The 15,984-nt window shown below is 41.7% G+C and overlaps 2 protein-coding genes across 6 annotated transcripts in view; one reads left to right on the top strand and one right to left on the bottom strand.

The window, feature by feature from the left end:
• Positions 1-15,984, top strand: part of LOC117238802 (very-long-chain enoyl-CoA reductase) — a 144,540-nt gene that overhangs the window by 15,255 nt on the left and 113,301 nt on the right. The gene's annotated exons all lie outside the window — the stretch shown is intronic.
• The window catches only part of LOC117238801 (facilitated trehalose transporter Tret1-2 homolog), a 120,248-nt gene that overhangs the window by 12,158 nt on the left and 92,106 nt on the right, over positions 1-15,984 (bottom strand). For all 5 annotated transcript variants that reach the window (XM_033504007.1, XM_033504008.1, XM_033504009.1 and 2 more), the window contains one exon: positions 3,603-3,704. In XM_033504007.1, coding sequence (XP_033359898.1) covers positions 3,603-3,704 — 102 coding nt within the window. The remainder of the gene's footprint in view (positions 1-3,602; positions 3,705-15,984) is intronic.

The raw sequence follows: 15,984 nt of genomic DNA, 5'->3' as shown, positions 1-15,984 counted from the left end.
GTGCAGCTACTTAAATACGATCTTGATTAAACGACCAATCATTCTGGCGTGAGTCACTGCACTCGCGGAGTCTCGCTGGTCGATATTTCTGATACTCGTTATCAGTCGGGATCCGAGCTTTGGCTAGAGTTGCTGATCGAAAAATCGTAATTGATCGGGTTGATCTATAATTGAGTCAGTCAGAAGCTGTACCGGCCGGTATTATACATTGAGAAATAGAAGAAAATAATACGATACATATTATTGATATTTATCTTGGAATTTATCGTTATTCGCGCTACGTGCTTGCGAAAAATCGTGATCGATAATAATTTGGTTTTTTCGAAAAGTTGAATATTAATAACGCAATAGTATTGTTAATAATGGGATTACGAGGCTAAAAGCGAGGCTGAGCAATTTTAGTTTCTCAAGGAATCAATTACCGATAAACTGTTCCTGTTTTATCGTTATTTCTCATATTAGCTTGATCTGCGTAATTATTTTGGGAATGCAACGATCGATAGCTGTATCGTTGCATGGCAATTGACACTTGTGACGTTAACTTGCAAAATTTTGAAAGTATGGAAAATCGTAAAGAATTATCTTTGGACATAATCGATCGCCTTCATCCAGGCTGGAAATTGCCTGAAAGCAGTGACACGATGAACGCAGCGTGTCGAGCGGATCCCGGTAGTAACCAGTTACTCTTGTCGTCGCGTTAGTCTGGTGCAATTACTCGAATACGAAATCGGGCATCAGCATGAAGGAGAAGCAACGACGCTACGTGACTCACCAGCGGTTTACGACATTCGACAGTGCGATGCTGCTGTAAACTAGCCGGTGGCTCGCGTCGCTCTCCGCTAGTATCGCGTCCAGCTGGTGACCCAGCTTGGGCCCAGCGTTTAACCCTTTTGATGCTGACTTTCAATCTAACACGCTGACCATTTATAGTCACAGCGCGTTAAACTCATCTGTCAAACGTTCGTCTACGTACGTTGAAACGCCACTTGGGGGAAACGCGATCGAACAATCCGGATCGACATTAAACTGAAACTCGAAACCCCGAGTAACCGAATTATCCTATCTGTTAGGTTTGATAGGAGAGAAACAATATAGATCATGTTTGTTGTTACTAACTATAATATTGGATCTGGCAATTCCGTTATAACGTTGCATGTAGACTAATTTACATACGACCTCGTCGGCTTTATATGACGTACGTGGCGTGTGCAATGAGCAAGATGTCGTGAAATTAAAGCGAGACGTATTGTCGTTAATTGAGCAACTCGCGGTGAATGCGATATAAATGATAGAATCTTTGATTTGGCAAAATTCTGCATATACGTAGATTCTAATGATTTAATGTCGTGGTTGTGGACGCGTATGGTGTGTCATTTCGATTACACAAATAACACTGCGAACGCTTGTACGACTCTCAACGAGAAAAATTTGTTGTAACAAACGTTGCTGAAACGAAGCACAAAAACGAAATTTGTACGATTCCATACATTAAGATACATTGGATACTGCGTCCAGTAAAGTGAAAATTTTTAAGATAATTCTCTAGATAAATATGGATCTTGTCTTTGAAAAGGTATGATCAGTTTCTTATTTACTAATTACGAAAACTAATTTACGAGAAATAACGTAACGAGTTTATGAACCGAGCAATAGCATTGTGATTGTCAGCCAGTCGTACAATTATACGGGGCTCGTACGTTGATAATCGAATGAAAAGCTGCAAGATATAACGAAACGAGGTTCGCTTTCTACTCGAAATCCAATAACACGGATACCTAGTTACTATGCCGGATGCGATTATCCTCACCGACTAATTGGTGTATAATGGACAGCGTCAAAGTTAGAAACAGCGTGAACGAATCCGGGTAATTTCAGTTCGGCCGTATCGTGGAAACAGGGGTTGAGCCACGAAGGGCCGGCTACGCGATTCCGTTTTGATGCACGACCTGCATTCGATAATCCTGAAATCTAATTCTCGTTCGCGTGCACAGCAAGGATGGTAAATGGATTTGTATCGCAGCGCGTCCGTTCAGTTTGTTTTCGGTGTGCAAATATTGATGGCGCCGTTCGAACCACCAACGATAATAAAATGGCGTTATACCGAGCGCGAGCCTTTTATCGGCCGCAATATCTGGCCGACCGTTGATCGCGGCAAGATGCGGCCTAATGGAAATCGCTTTAGCACCGACCAACCGCTTCCATAATCTGGCCAATCGATTCCACGAATTCTCAACCACTTTCCCTTTCTTTTCTTTTTGATTCTACAGCCTGAATATAGTGGGATCGAAAAAGGGCAGAGGTAGTTCTATGTGAAAAAAGAAGTGAAAAGTTCGTAAAAGAAAGCGTATATTGTGTACGCTATGTCATTATTCTCTGATACAATCGAGGGAAAGTTCTTGATCGTGAACGAGAAAATCAGGCGAATCTCTTTAATGGTAGGATTAACTTAGGCGAATAAAGCGATCGACTGATCTTTGAAAAATTGACAGAGACTGGGAAACTCGTATCCCTAGGAAACTGTTGGAAAACAATTGAGAAATTGTCAACGTGGCAATCCGATACGAGTTTTCAAAGTAATTTGTCAAAAGATAGATACGAAGAGGATTGGAACGAAAATGGTAGCCTCTGCGGGATCTGTCGCGAGTCTCGTAAAGCTTTCGCGGTGACCGCGGTTAGTCGAAGTGAAATGCCCCGGTGCAAAAGCAACTTCGACCCGCCGTCGCAGCACCATTTCACGCTGAAAGTTCGGATGAACAGTCTCTGCTAGTGGTATGAATATCCCTGTTACGTGGAAGCTTCCTCCGTGCGTTTCTTCTGCTACGACGTTAAAAGCTCGTTTACGCGGCCCAAGGATGTGCCCCGAGTTAGGTCAGAGTTAACTAGGAGAGCCATTAGCTTAAAACTATTAGACGATGGTGCGCGGGCGAAGCAGGGGAAAAGAGGAAAGAAGGAGGGAAATAGAGCTTTGAAAGTCTTTAGAGTGGCGGTATTATGAAAATGGCTGGTCAGTCCGGGATAGCCAAGTGCACGTCATTGTATACAGGCGAGGAAGAAAAAGGAAAGAAAGTGGAAAGAGAGCTTCGGCCGAAACAGCCCGCTCGATATGCATTTTAAGCTCGGGACACTTGATTAAGCTAGCGGGTGTCTTTGGTATTTGCATATCAATATGGACCTATGCCAAGAAGGAGATGTTCGCTACGCTTACTGGATTTGGATTATTCGGCAACCGGAGTGCACGGCGAAATGGGTACGAGATAAAGTCCATCTTGATTGCTAATAATCGCGCTTGCACCAAATTTTGACTCGCTGTTTGCCAACTGTTCGTTTACTACTCTCACGCAAACTAGGTTGGAAACTATTTTTAAGAGTAGTAAATTTTATAAAATAGAATTTCTGATGCATTCGTGAGAGAATATGATCTACAGGGATTTATGGTTTTTACATTTCCTACAAACCTACAGGTTTTTACATTTCCTACAGAGCTACTACACGAGAAAAAAGAAAAGCAGTTCGAGTGTATCCATTGAATCATTGCGTTCTGAATGAATAAACAATAAAATATAACAATTCGGATAAGCTGATAAGAAGAGAAGGATCGATACCTGCGACATGTGCTGCGGTCTGGTCGCCGTCGAAGTCATGTGTACCACAGAAGCTCTGGGCATTTTAAAACTGTTCTCGCCCTCGTCCGGCACAGTCGTTACCTGTAACATAAAAAAGATACCGATGATACAACCGATACGAAGCTTCCACGATGGTATTTCTTACGCAGCATCCTGCATCGAAACACTAAGCCAAAAAAGTTTCCTCCTTCGACCCTGTATGTCCACTCGAGTCTTCCTCAAACGGACGCACACTTATCGAGAGAATTTGATTTTCCACTTTCGACCAACTATAGATCTTACTCAACAGTCAGATTAGTCACGCGTTTCCCTGAATACCATTAGTCCAGTTCTATGTTATCTTCTGCCCTCTTCCAAAGAACGCGTCCACGTATCGTCCGGGTGTACATTGTTTTCGCTATTTGTACACAAATATTGACACGATATTCTATTGTCAAGCGAGATCCGTCGTTCTGAAGTCGCTCGTAAATTTCCATTTAGTTGGCGAGCCTATGCGAATAACCTTAGTAATCGAATGGTATTCGACGAGAAAAACGGCGACTTGAACTTTACGAGCTTTCAGAAACTACAAAGGGGAACGTTGAACGTGTTGCGAGTAACGCGACCAGCCCACGATAAGGCTTTCCGTGGCTACCATTGTCTAGGGGAGCCGGACAGATAATTGTCCTCGGGTTCTACGTCCAATTGTATCGCCTACGCGGTGTTCCTGGCCACGGAAAACGTGCAGAATCTTTTTTGCGTCTGGCAGGCCGTCAAGTTAGTCGGCCGAGGACCATGTTACGTCTAAATCCTCTGGCGGTGTCCACTCTTGGCCGCTCGAATGCGGATTGTTGCACGCCTGCCGGCCTGTTTATTTACATCCACCTGACCAGCAAATCGTAGTCGGGACTGGTCTGGTTTCGCGACTACGCGTGTCCACCGGTTGCTGTACGAGCTACGTTCAAATCCGTGACACCGGGGACGCGTGTGTTTTACACGATATTGGACGAGAATGGTAAGACCCCTGCTGCGATTCTTTGGCCTTCTTAGATATCGAATGAACGATGGTAACGGTTGTCCGACCTGTCCGTTCCATTCACGCCTTTCGTGATTTACTGCCAACTGGTTTCGTCGATCGACAAAATTTTGTAGTCGTTGTAAGCCAGTACCCGCATACTCCGCAAGCTACCGTAAAATTGTATACATAATACTTTAGAATTCTGTTTTTCGCTGTAGGCTGTACATACAGCGATTGGTAAAAGCGTCCTGACAAACCAGATTTTCTTGTAAGCTAACGCGCGTATCTGTAAGACGTACGATTCTTTATCTAGATTTTTGTGAAGTACAATATTCGTCATTCGTAATCGCGAAGCAACCGTACGAAACAAACGATAAAGATAAATAATGAAAACTATAAAACGGACACAACGCTGAGAAACTTCTTCCTCGCTTATTTACCTTGCTTATTTATTTAATAACAAAGTGTCTCGAAATGGATATAACTATTTCCAACCTTTATTCTCGACTTATGCAAATTTTAAACTCGAAAGTTGTGTTTCACCTAAAAATTCCATAAAAAGAATCGTGATCCTCGTCCCTTCCTTATTTTATTATTTATTTAAGTTTATTTAGTTAATAACAAAGAGTCCCAAAAGTTGTGTTTCACCTAAAAAATTCCATAAGGAAAATCATGTTCCTCATCCCTTTCTTATTTATTTAATAACAAAGTGTCTCGAAATGGATATCATAACTATTTCCAACCTTTGTTCTCGAGGTATGTGAATTTTAAACTCGAAAGTTGTGTTTCACCTAAAAAATTCCATAAGAAGAATCATGTTCCTTATTCCTTCCTTATTTATTTAACAACAAAGTGTCTCGAAAGTTGTGTTTCACCTAAAAAATTCCATAGGGAAAATCATGTTCCTTATCCCTTCCTTATTTTATTATTACTTATTTATTTAATAACAAAGTGTCTCGAAAGTTATGTTTCACCTAAAAAATTCCATAAGGAAAATCATGTTCCTCATCCCTTTCTTGTTTATTTAATAACAAAGTGTCTCGAAATGGATATCATAACTATTTCCAACCTTTGTTCCCGACGTATGTGGATTTTAAACTCGGAAGTTGTGTTTCAGCTAAAAATTTCCATAAGAAAAATCATGGTCCTTATCCCGATTGAAACAGAACAGCTGATCTGTAACGATACTTTTGTTCGCCACTGCACATGAATACGGTTGTTTCGCCACGTTCGCTTCTATCGATCTTCGTATGATTTATGTTAGAATGGTTCTCCAACTCGTGTATCGTTCCCTCCTTTAAACGCGTGGGCTCTGATAAGGAAATTTAGGAGGCGTGTACTCGCACGCCGACGGGAGTAGTACGTCTGCGATATTCCCTTTCCAGCTATCTCGCGTCTCTCGCGTCGCGAGAGGAACGCGCCGCGCCGCGCCGCGCCGTCTTTTTATAACCGTTGTTTATTGCGATAGGTTCAAGTTCTTCGACTTCCCCCGAGATACTCGACGAGGTCGGATAATTATAGGCGAACGTTCAAGACGAGGCTAGATACCTCTTATAATTGAGATACCGCTAGAACTACGGATATTCCTTAGTCCTGCGCACAATGGACGGTTTAAATCACTCGCCCGTACTCTCTACCACCCACTCATGCCCGCCTTCCTCCCAAGTTGAACACTTTCCGATGGTCTAACGATTCAGGCCTCCTTCACTCCCGATTCCGAAATCCACGAACGAAAATCGTTACGAAGAAAGCACGACGAACGTACTCGAGCCTGAACCCACGAGAATCGTAAACACCTACAGGTGCCACCTTTTAGATATTCTATTATGCGAGCAAATTGATAGTTGATGGTTTCTAATGTATTCTGACTCGGATGATTAGTGGGATATTCATCTTAACGCGTTGATTCGCCATATAACAGTCACAATGCATCGGTTTCGTTCGTCTCGTTGTTCCATTGCTTTTAGCAATTTTTTGTAGGAAAAAGCCTGTTGTTTGACTAATTTTCTCGTTAGAATGGTAAGAGGAAGTAGATTAGATCATTACGTATATTGTAGTACTATATTATGCACATAGTAATTAGCGAATACTAATTAGACCGTGAATATTTATGCATATTCAGGTTTTTACGAACGCCGGTAAAAGATCAACGCCTAGATAGAAATTTGTTCGTCTACTAAATGCACGTGCAATCAACAAGAATTCGTTCAATCAACGACTAAAATTTCGTTGGGAAAAATGAAGTTATCCAGATAAGTGGGATTCCCCTGTGTAACAAAATTTCCTGCGTTGCATTAAAATCCATGAAAATTGGTGGGCTAACGCTGTTACTTGATTATTCCCTCGCGAGTAATCTCCCTTTCCATTTTTTCCCCTCTTTATCCGCACTCCTGCTTGATGCTCGCATATTGTCCCGCTATCTGCAGTCCGATTCGACGACACTTTGTCCCCGGTTGCCGGTTGGACTAGCAGAGACGAGCAACCCGATTTTCAATAACCGACAAGATAGCGGATAAGCTCGTCGGCTACCCTCACTTGCGATTTCTCACGTTTTCTACCGCGCTCTCCCGAGGGATTTATCCCTCGAACGTTCGCCTCCAGGTTTGTGGAGCACCGTGGCTCCGAATCGCGGCCGAAATCAATATCTTCGAAACGCCTGGCAAGTTCCGAGCGATCCTGTTGAAAACGATTTCGCTGTCTAATCGAACGAAGCCTCGCTCCCTCCTCACCGAGGGTTTCTTGCACAAGGAATGTTAAATGAAAAGCTTCGTGATTCTGTTGACGAGCTGCGAATTTTTATCCGGCACGATGAAATAAATTATGTTTTTTTGTGACAAAGGCACCAGGTATGCTGTGAATTTATTTTCCATACAAACGCGAGCTTTTGCTTTTCTCTGGATTTTTGTACAAAGCCGAAAGTACATGGACATGAGAGGAAAAAGAGGCGATTGGTACGGCTTTGTTGATATTCTGATTTTAATGTTACTTTATGATTAAATGGCAGCATTTTAATACGACATAATCGAATACAACCCTTAGCTCCGAAAATGTGGTTCTCCTAGATACAGTTGATAAATATAGTTTGATAGTGCCGAGTGTCATGGATTTATCATCTAATTATTGCCAAAAAGATATACATATATATTAGGTTGTCGCAAAAATTTCTCTCGTTTTCTAAAGAAAATAAAATACTGAATTGGCAACTAAGTGATTGCGGATTTTGTTATTAAGCGGTAATGATAAAATCATTTAGTTGCCAACCCAATAATATAGAACAAAAGATGACGTGCTATTTCCTCGTGAAACGACCGAAATTTTTGGGACAACCTGATGTATAGAATTATACACATATATATAACCTGTATTATTAGATATACGAGAGGACTTGTATGTTTGGGATGGGAATGTGAATGGGTGTGGATGTTTGGAGGTGATGGATGCTCTAAGAGTTGCATGGGAATGAGTGGGAGTCAGAAATATACAGCTAAGCCAAGTTCTTTTTTCGGACTGTGAGCACGAAAAATAAATTATATATATTTCTAAAAGGATTACATATATCTCCGAACCAAATGGATTGCTCCTTTCTCTAACCATGTTATATTATGGTACATCCTTCTAATTGCTAACCAACACGGAAATAAAACAATCAACAAAATTCTACTCGTCGTATTTTTCTCTTCGTGCACATACATCAGTGTCGAACGTGGATACAGAAAATCGTTACCTATCGGAAGATAAAGGACGAGAACGTAACGCCTGCAACGTGATAAAAAAATGCATCAAGGAGGGGAAAGTTTACGTAACGTTAATCGTATCGGGGAAGATTGCGGAAAATGAAAAGGGCAGGCTTGGAATTTATATCCGCGGAGGGAGCAGGGGGATTAATCTGAATAGATGAATCTGAATTCGAGGGAGTATTCCAGGGCACGGCGCGCGTGCATACAGAGCACTGAGTTGGATAATATTTTCCCTAGACGTTAGCCCCGAATAAAGGCGAAGCATGTGCCTGGAAGGATCGTCGACGCCACGATAGTGCACGCTTAATAATAATTTCATGCCGAGATTTAATAAGAGATGCCTTGGAGAACGACTGCCGCGAGCCAAGCAGGGGTTGGGCCTCGTGTTGTCTTCGAATCGTTGCATCGGCCCCTATACAAGGGGAAACGCAACCTAATTACCGATATTTCTGATAAACATAAACGCTTTCGTGCTCTACAGGCACAGGAAGTTACGTATCTGCTAAGAAATCATAACGCTTTCCCTGTAAAGGTAAATTGCTATCCACAATTCTGTCTCTGGAATTCATTTAGTTTCTTTCGAATAAAATTTGATAAAAATGTAGCTTCTAAAAAGCATCGAATATATGGTCAAAACAATTGACACGTAATTGAATGTATTTTTCCAATGGTTCATTAATTTCATTATTTCAGATGATGAAAACTGTCGGTTGTAGAATTCAAGAGCTTTCGGAGTACAGTTATTCGTGCAATAACAAATTGTCTATCAACGTTCGTCACGCTTCTTCCAAATTTCAACTCAATTATAAAAATCATACGAATATTCTATTATTCGTAACGATCGTTAACGGTGTCTCGATTTTTTCCATTATAAATTTCTTTGAAATTCATTACACCTGACTGATAAAGGTGTATGCCAATATTCGTTCTCATTTCCTTTCTCCACTTACTTTCATAGGTTCTGTACGAATCGCTGTATGGGTAAATTATAAACGTTATTAAACCTGTGATCGAAACGATTCAGGATGCATCAATACCGATGGGATGAAACGCATCAAATTATCGAGCATAATAACGATACTTCATGCGAGTTAGGAAATCGAACAACCAATTTGTTCGTTCAGACCGTTGCATTGCTCAATTACGATGCTCTCACGGTACTTCTGCCAGCCTTACGCGGACTCTTTCCTCTTTCACATAGATTTTGCCTTATTGAATACACCGGCACTACTTCAAATACTCATTTATAATCGTCAATGTAACCCTCGCGATATATTAGCATCTAACGCCACTTTTGACTACGTTAAAATATCTCGACGATAAAGTGTCACTCGTTAACTCGATAATTCCCTGCTGGCTTTCTCATTTTCGATTTCGACACGGCGCGAAAATCCACGCACCAATTATCCATCCATCTATCTATCTATCTCTATTGCGCTGTACGTCTATCGTTGCTACGAACGGGTTGCTCAATAACGAGCGTTAACGCGAATGCATCGAGCAATCGACAACGATTCGAGGCGCCATTAATTATATCGAGTCTCGACCAACGAAATAATCCGTTCTCTGGATCGTAGGCGGTGTCCGGTACCAGTCGCCGTGTAATTTCTTATAATTGTAGCGTGTAAATTGGTTTGTCGCCATGAATCAGTGCTCAATAAGGACAGAAGCGTTCGATTAATATACCAAATCTGTCAGGAGGCAGAATAACTGACTCGCTGTCTCTTGTACATATTTCTCAGTTTCGTTACCCAGGTACTCTGTTTAATATTTAATTTTCGAACACTTCCGTCAGTTTAGTATTTATGTCCAACCCTTTGAAACGGCCTATAAAGCCCCATAAAGCTACTACAGAGCCATATAGATCTCGAGATAAATTTTGAAAAATGATACTTGCAAATTTTCTCTGTTTCCCAGTTTTGGAGTTGGTCGATATCGCTCATAGAATGACAAATTGTCTATCGACGTTCGTAAAGCTTCTTCCAAATTTCAACTGAATTAGAAAAATCATATGAAAATTCTACGATCGCTAACGATGTCTCGATTTTTTCCATTATAAATTTCTTTGAAATTCATTACGCGTGACTTGTGTATTCTCATTTCCTTTTTCCACTTACTTTCATAGGTTCTGTGTGAAACCACCGCTGAAAAGTTCTACCTCTCATTTTTAATAAAACTTGGGTATTTGGCGTGGATTGTGAGTGTCAAAGTGGCTGCATCTTTTAATAAAATCGTTAATATATTTAGTATCGTGTACTCTCTTCGTTATATAAAATCGCACATATAATTGAATGCTTTATCTATCGCTGGTTAATTCATCAATCATTTTTTCCAATTTTCATACGAGTAGAAAACTTTCGATCCGACTTGATCGATGGAATACGAGACTAACACTTTTGAACAAGCGTGTACTCGATGCAAGAAAGACGTTTCGCAGACAGAAACATAGTTGTGCAATCCTGGCGTTGATTCCGTCACGAATTTCTCTCTCATCGCGACCACTTGGCGTAAATGAATCGCGGGTCCATCCCATGTGTTCACATGGAAGAATCGATCGTTAGGTTTGCCGAAGCCACCCATCCCTAGGCTAGTCGTATGCAAAACGCGAGTTCTGCATACGAAGCGCTGGCCGCTTTACGGAAGCGGTCGTTCTCTTGTTAGTTAAAGTACCAGGCTTGAATATTCGATCGAACTGTGAAGCAGGAAGCGCGATGCTGGGTGTCAGGCCACTTCTGAAACGCCGTTGAAAAACACGGACACTGTTTTTTCACCGTTTGCGCCGTGACTCGTTCTCATTCACTTTGCCTTCGCACCTGTTCTCTAAGCTCGCACGTTCGCGTCTTGTTCGCTCGTGCTTGTCAGTCGCTCAATCAGGTCGGAAAAACCACGCGTAGCCACGGTCCGCGGTTTGCTGCATACGTGAGTGATTTTGAATTAGTGTCTTTGATAACGTTTGCTTTGCCTCGCTTATATTCTTTCAAGTCTGCGTGCACGCGAGACAGCCTTTCGTTTCTCCAAAGCTCCATTCTCATCGCTCACTGTCCGGATCCTAAGAGCACGTCGTCGGTTCACGTACAAGAGAACCTACTACGTCTCTCTCTTGTCAACCACTGCCGTGTGCACGCGTGCATTCTCTTGTCCCTGACTTTCCATATAAAACAGCTAAAGTTAGCCGGTCTTCTTTCTTCCTCGAACAAATTTCGTTCTTGCTTCACCGTAAAGAAGAGGCGCGATGATACGATAAATTGGTATATTTATTTATTTATATATATTTATTTTGCTGGACCACAATTTTCTAATTTTCAATTCCCATCTTTCTACGTTATACGTGTTTCTTGCGTCACAACGTGGAGTCGAGTGATGGCTCGACGAAGAGACGGATTTCATTAACGAGAGCGGCCTTTGCGTCTTCCACGAAAACGCGAGTCAAGGGAACGCCGGATCGTTCGCCGAAGCTCTTTATGAAATTACAGCCGCGTTTCGAGAAAGAGAAAGAGTGTCCTCCCGACCAAGGACGCTCGTTTAATTTCTTTCGAAAGAACACCACCGAATTTTTCTACGTTCCACCGACCACGTTGCACATCCTGGCAACCCTTATTCGGACGATGCGAGGACAGACTAAAGGGTAGAAGACGGAAAAAATTGAGAAAATTAATATTCACGGTCGAACTGGCACGAAACGTATCGAAGTGGCCAAGTTATCGCCACGTTAATTAAATACCGCGCATATTATCAGCCGTTGCGGTGCTATAATTCTTCGCGACAAGATAATATCGCGTTTACTTAATCGTAGCTCGCCTTTAAACTCGTACCAATTAATTACCTGCGCGGCCCCTCTCTCTCTTTCCTTTTCGGTTGTACGTTCGATTAAACCCGGCCGTGATCGCCGCTGATTTATTCGAAAGTTTCGTCCGTGCTCGCGCGCCAGTTTCCACTCCTACCTTCCCCTTTCACGGTTACTAACGATCGTTCTTTCCTCGACGAAGAGGAAACAACGTCGTACATTTCCTCCGCAACGTTGAAATTCGCCCCCGTGGCCAATCGATCGAGCCGAAACCTCCGCAGGTCGCTACCTCGCGATCGTTTCTCTAGTTTTTCTCGTGGAATCTGCACCGGTGCCGTTCTTCGTCTCGCAACTCGGGTAAAAAGAGACGCCGATATCAGGCCGTGGTTTTGCAACTGTGTAACGAAGTGTAGAAAATTTCGGCCGATTCGTTACTAACAGGTTTTTATAAAACAGACATTGTCTCTCTTATAAATTTGATGGGATTTCGATGTTCTTGTTTGACGCTGGGATTATCGAACTTGTATGTTACGATAAATATACCACGGTTAGGTGATCACAATGAAAATGACGCGACGATGATAATCACGCTTCTATGGAAACATTAATTTTACCGAAAGTAGCTGTATGTTTCAACTAAATGCAAAGACAAAATACGTAAAAGGATAGTTTCAGTATCAGCTATGAAGCTACACAATTTTATACACAATCTTCTCGACCCTACACCGTAGTAATTTCTTCGCGTGAAAAATTAAACGACAAAAAGCTACGATATTTTCGAAAGAAATAATAGCTAACGTGAAGTGAAACAAAACCGAGCAGAGGATACGGTGTACTCCAGTGTGGTTGAAAGAAACTGTGTGCTCGCTATAAAATGCATCCTTATTTTAACCGTTCCACTTTTCATCCGTGGAAAAAAAAGGAAAAAAGAAATAACGCGAAAGTAAAGAACGGCCACGATGAATTTTCCCGCGATAAATCGTCCAGACGAATTTTCCCCGGGATATCTCTCTGGTCGTGTTTCGAGTTGCAACGCGATCACGATCGATGTACTGGCCGGGAAAGGGAAAAAGGAAATGGTCAATAGAGAGGAACGATGTGCGCGAAGGAAGACGTATCAATTCGAACCGGGAGAAAATGCACCCCCGTGCAGTCAGCTCGCAGTAATGAAATGCAGCTTACACCCCGTATTTTATGTTTTATTAGGCTTCTCCCTCCCCCGCTTCGCTGCTTTTGCCCGAGCATTCGGGTCAAGTGGCTATGAATATCTGTATCCAACTGTGGCCGTCTAAAGCAACCAACCAATTTGTCTGTCGTATTTCACCGCCTTCCAGCCACCCTATTTTTTTCCTTATGGTCCTTTTTTTTTTACCTCCTCCGAAGGGTCCTTTTATCGCGTTCTTTCGCGAGACGTCCGTCGTCGTGGTCGTCGTCGTCGCGGCAAGTGGGAAAACAAGCAGCGGACAGGGAATAAGCTATTTCCGGTCGTGTAAGCAAATTTCACTGAAAAACAGTGCATTAAACGGCGGAGATAAAAATTGTTCCACTTTGAGGATAAACTTTTCGTCGGAAGCAGAAACAAAGATAAACAACTAATCGATGGTTTTTTTAGTTCCATTGCTCTTTAAACGAAATCATTCTTGCATGTCATTTATCTCTACGTTTCTAGTATCATTTATCATCGATTTCTTCGTTTCGTAATCCTTGTACACGCCAAAGAATTGCAGAATAGAATTTATATTACAATTAAGTACTTTTTATAACAAAAATTGGATTGGCAACCAAGTGGTTGCGGATTTTGTCGTTACCACCTGATGACAAAAGCCGCAATCACATAGTTGCCATCCCAATAGTTTTGCTTGATCAAAAATTTCTACGATCACAGGATTAAAAGCTAGTAAAAATTGAATGGAAGATAAAAGTTTCGTTTCAATTCTATGAAACCCGTTCGGAAATTTGCGCGCGATGGTATCGTTGCTAGAATGGCTCATCCATCGCAGCCAGAGCTTAATTGGCCGCGATAAACTTTTATTCGCCACTCGAACACGTCTTCGAGGAACAATTAGCTCCCACCACCTCCGTGCACCGATTTTGCTCCAACTTCCGCCCTCGGCCGGGAAAGGCAATCGAGAGAGGTGGACGAAGAGTAGAATGGAAAGAGAAGAATCGTTTCAAAGTTAAAAGGAGGATATATCTCGGTCTACGGGGTGGTAATAAATTCTCGTAGAATTATGAATCCACGCACTAAGGATGATTCGATATACCAAGAGGTACATGTACCCGGTAATCCCTGAGTGGCCCGATGCATTTCGACTGGAACTCGAAGGGTAATGACCAGAACTCGATCGAAGTCACGATCCAGGGTTACGAGCCTTACCTTAGGCTCTTTCAGTCTGCATCTTACGGCCTCTGTTGTTGTAGCGCCCCCTCGTATTTTTCCTGGACGTTTAAGAACCCATACGACATTCAAAAGAAGCGAGCTGCGCTTGAAAAAAAAAAGAAAGGTCCCGTCCCTGTTTGATCTCTTAATCACTTTAACTTCTTTCCATATTTTCCGAACTATCCTTTTTATTATTTCTTTAATATACTCAAATACTTGTTGGTTGAAAAATTATTACGAAATTATCGCACGAGTCATTGACAAATATTATTGGAAGAATAAGAATAAGACTAGTTTGTAATTTTGGAGTATAGGGAAAATATAAAAATCTCACGCGATTCGTATCATTCGTATTCTTATCCGCTTTACGCGTGTCAGATTTTTAACACTTTGACCACTGTTACTACTCCGATTAATTTTAGAAGATTTCAACGTTTCTAACGATACGAGATCGTAAAAATTCCACAATAATAAGATCTTAATTTACCATCGTCCATAATTTCTGCAAATTCCTTTCGTCGTACATTTATGTCTTTATTGATATAATTTTTTATTAAGATTCAATACTTATCGATATATAAACGCAAAATTCTACTCGACTAATAATCTTCGTGACAATGTGGGTTAATCGTCAGGTTTTGAACGGGACTGAGCCGTTGTAATTCTCGTACACAGGGTTGTAGGTGTCGTTTAAGAACAGTTTTAGTCACGCTCGTTTATCAAGCGTCCGAACATTTGCTAGGGTAATCGATCCAAGAAGAGAAACGACCGCTAAAATGTTGGTCATTTCGCGCGACCGCGCGATTTAACGGCCGCAGCCAATTTCTGCCTTGGATTATTCTCGACACACCTTTTGCGTGCGCGACAAGCTCCAGAATACAATCTCACTGTTTGGTGCACCTCTCTTGCCTCAGACGTGATACAATCGCTAGTTCGCATAATCCCTCGATCTCGCTGCCATACGGTTAATTTCAACCTTTGGCCTTGAACAGTCGCGACCAGACGATCGTCTATGAATAATACAAGCTACGTGTCCAGTATTCCTATGCTTCGAACCGAGTACGGGGTATAAATCATCTTCAGTAACTCTACCCTTTTCATCGCTTCTATTTCGGTATATTTCGGTGTACTCTTAGACAAACATCATCAAGACTCACGGACCATTCATCGATTTATACGAAAATATACTGCGAGAAAGTCTCTGCCGGACAAGTTTCATTTTTTAATTTAATTTTAACGAATTACTAATATTTTTTTCAACTATCGTCGGTATCCTCGCTACCCCGAGATCATTTTCACATCGGTTACTTGTATATTCCTATTAAATTGTTCGAGAAGTTAATGATGCAATTCGAGAAAAATTTACCGCTTTATCAAATACACAGTACATTTTCGTGATAAGAAAAATATTTCGTAAAATCTGTAACATCGTGTCGTTGGCAAATTCCCTTCTCGTGAAGTGT

This window comes from Bombus vosnesenskii, unplaced genomic scaffold, assembly GCF_011952255.1.
Source record: "Bombus vosnesenskii isolate JDL3184/JDL3185 unplaced genomic scaffold, Bvos_JDL3184-5_v1.1 scf7180000013607, whole genome shotgun sequence".
In the NCBI taxonomy this organism is placed as follows: Eukaryota; Metazoa; Arthropoda; class Insecta; order Hymenoptera; family Apidae; genus Bombus; species Bombus vosnesenskii.
Note: the sequence above shows the minus strand (reverse complement) of the source record. Positions and strands in the feature narration are given on the sequence as shown.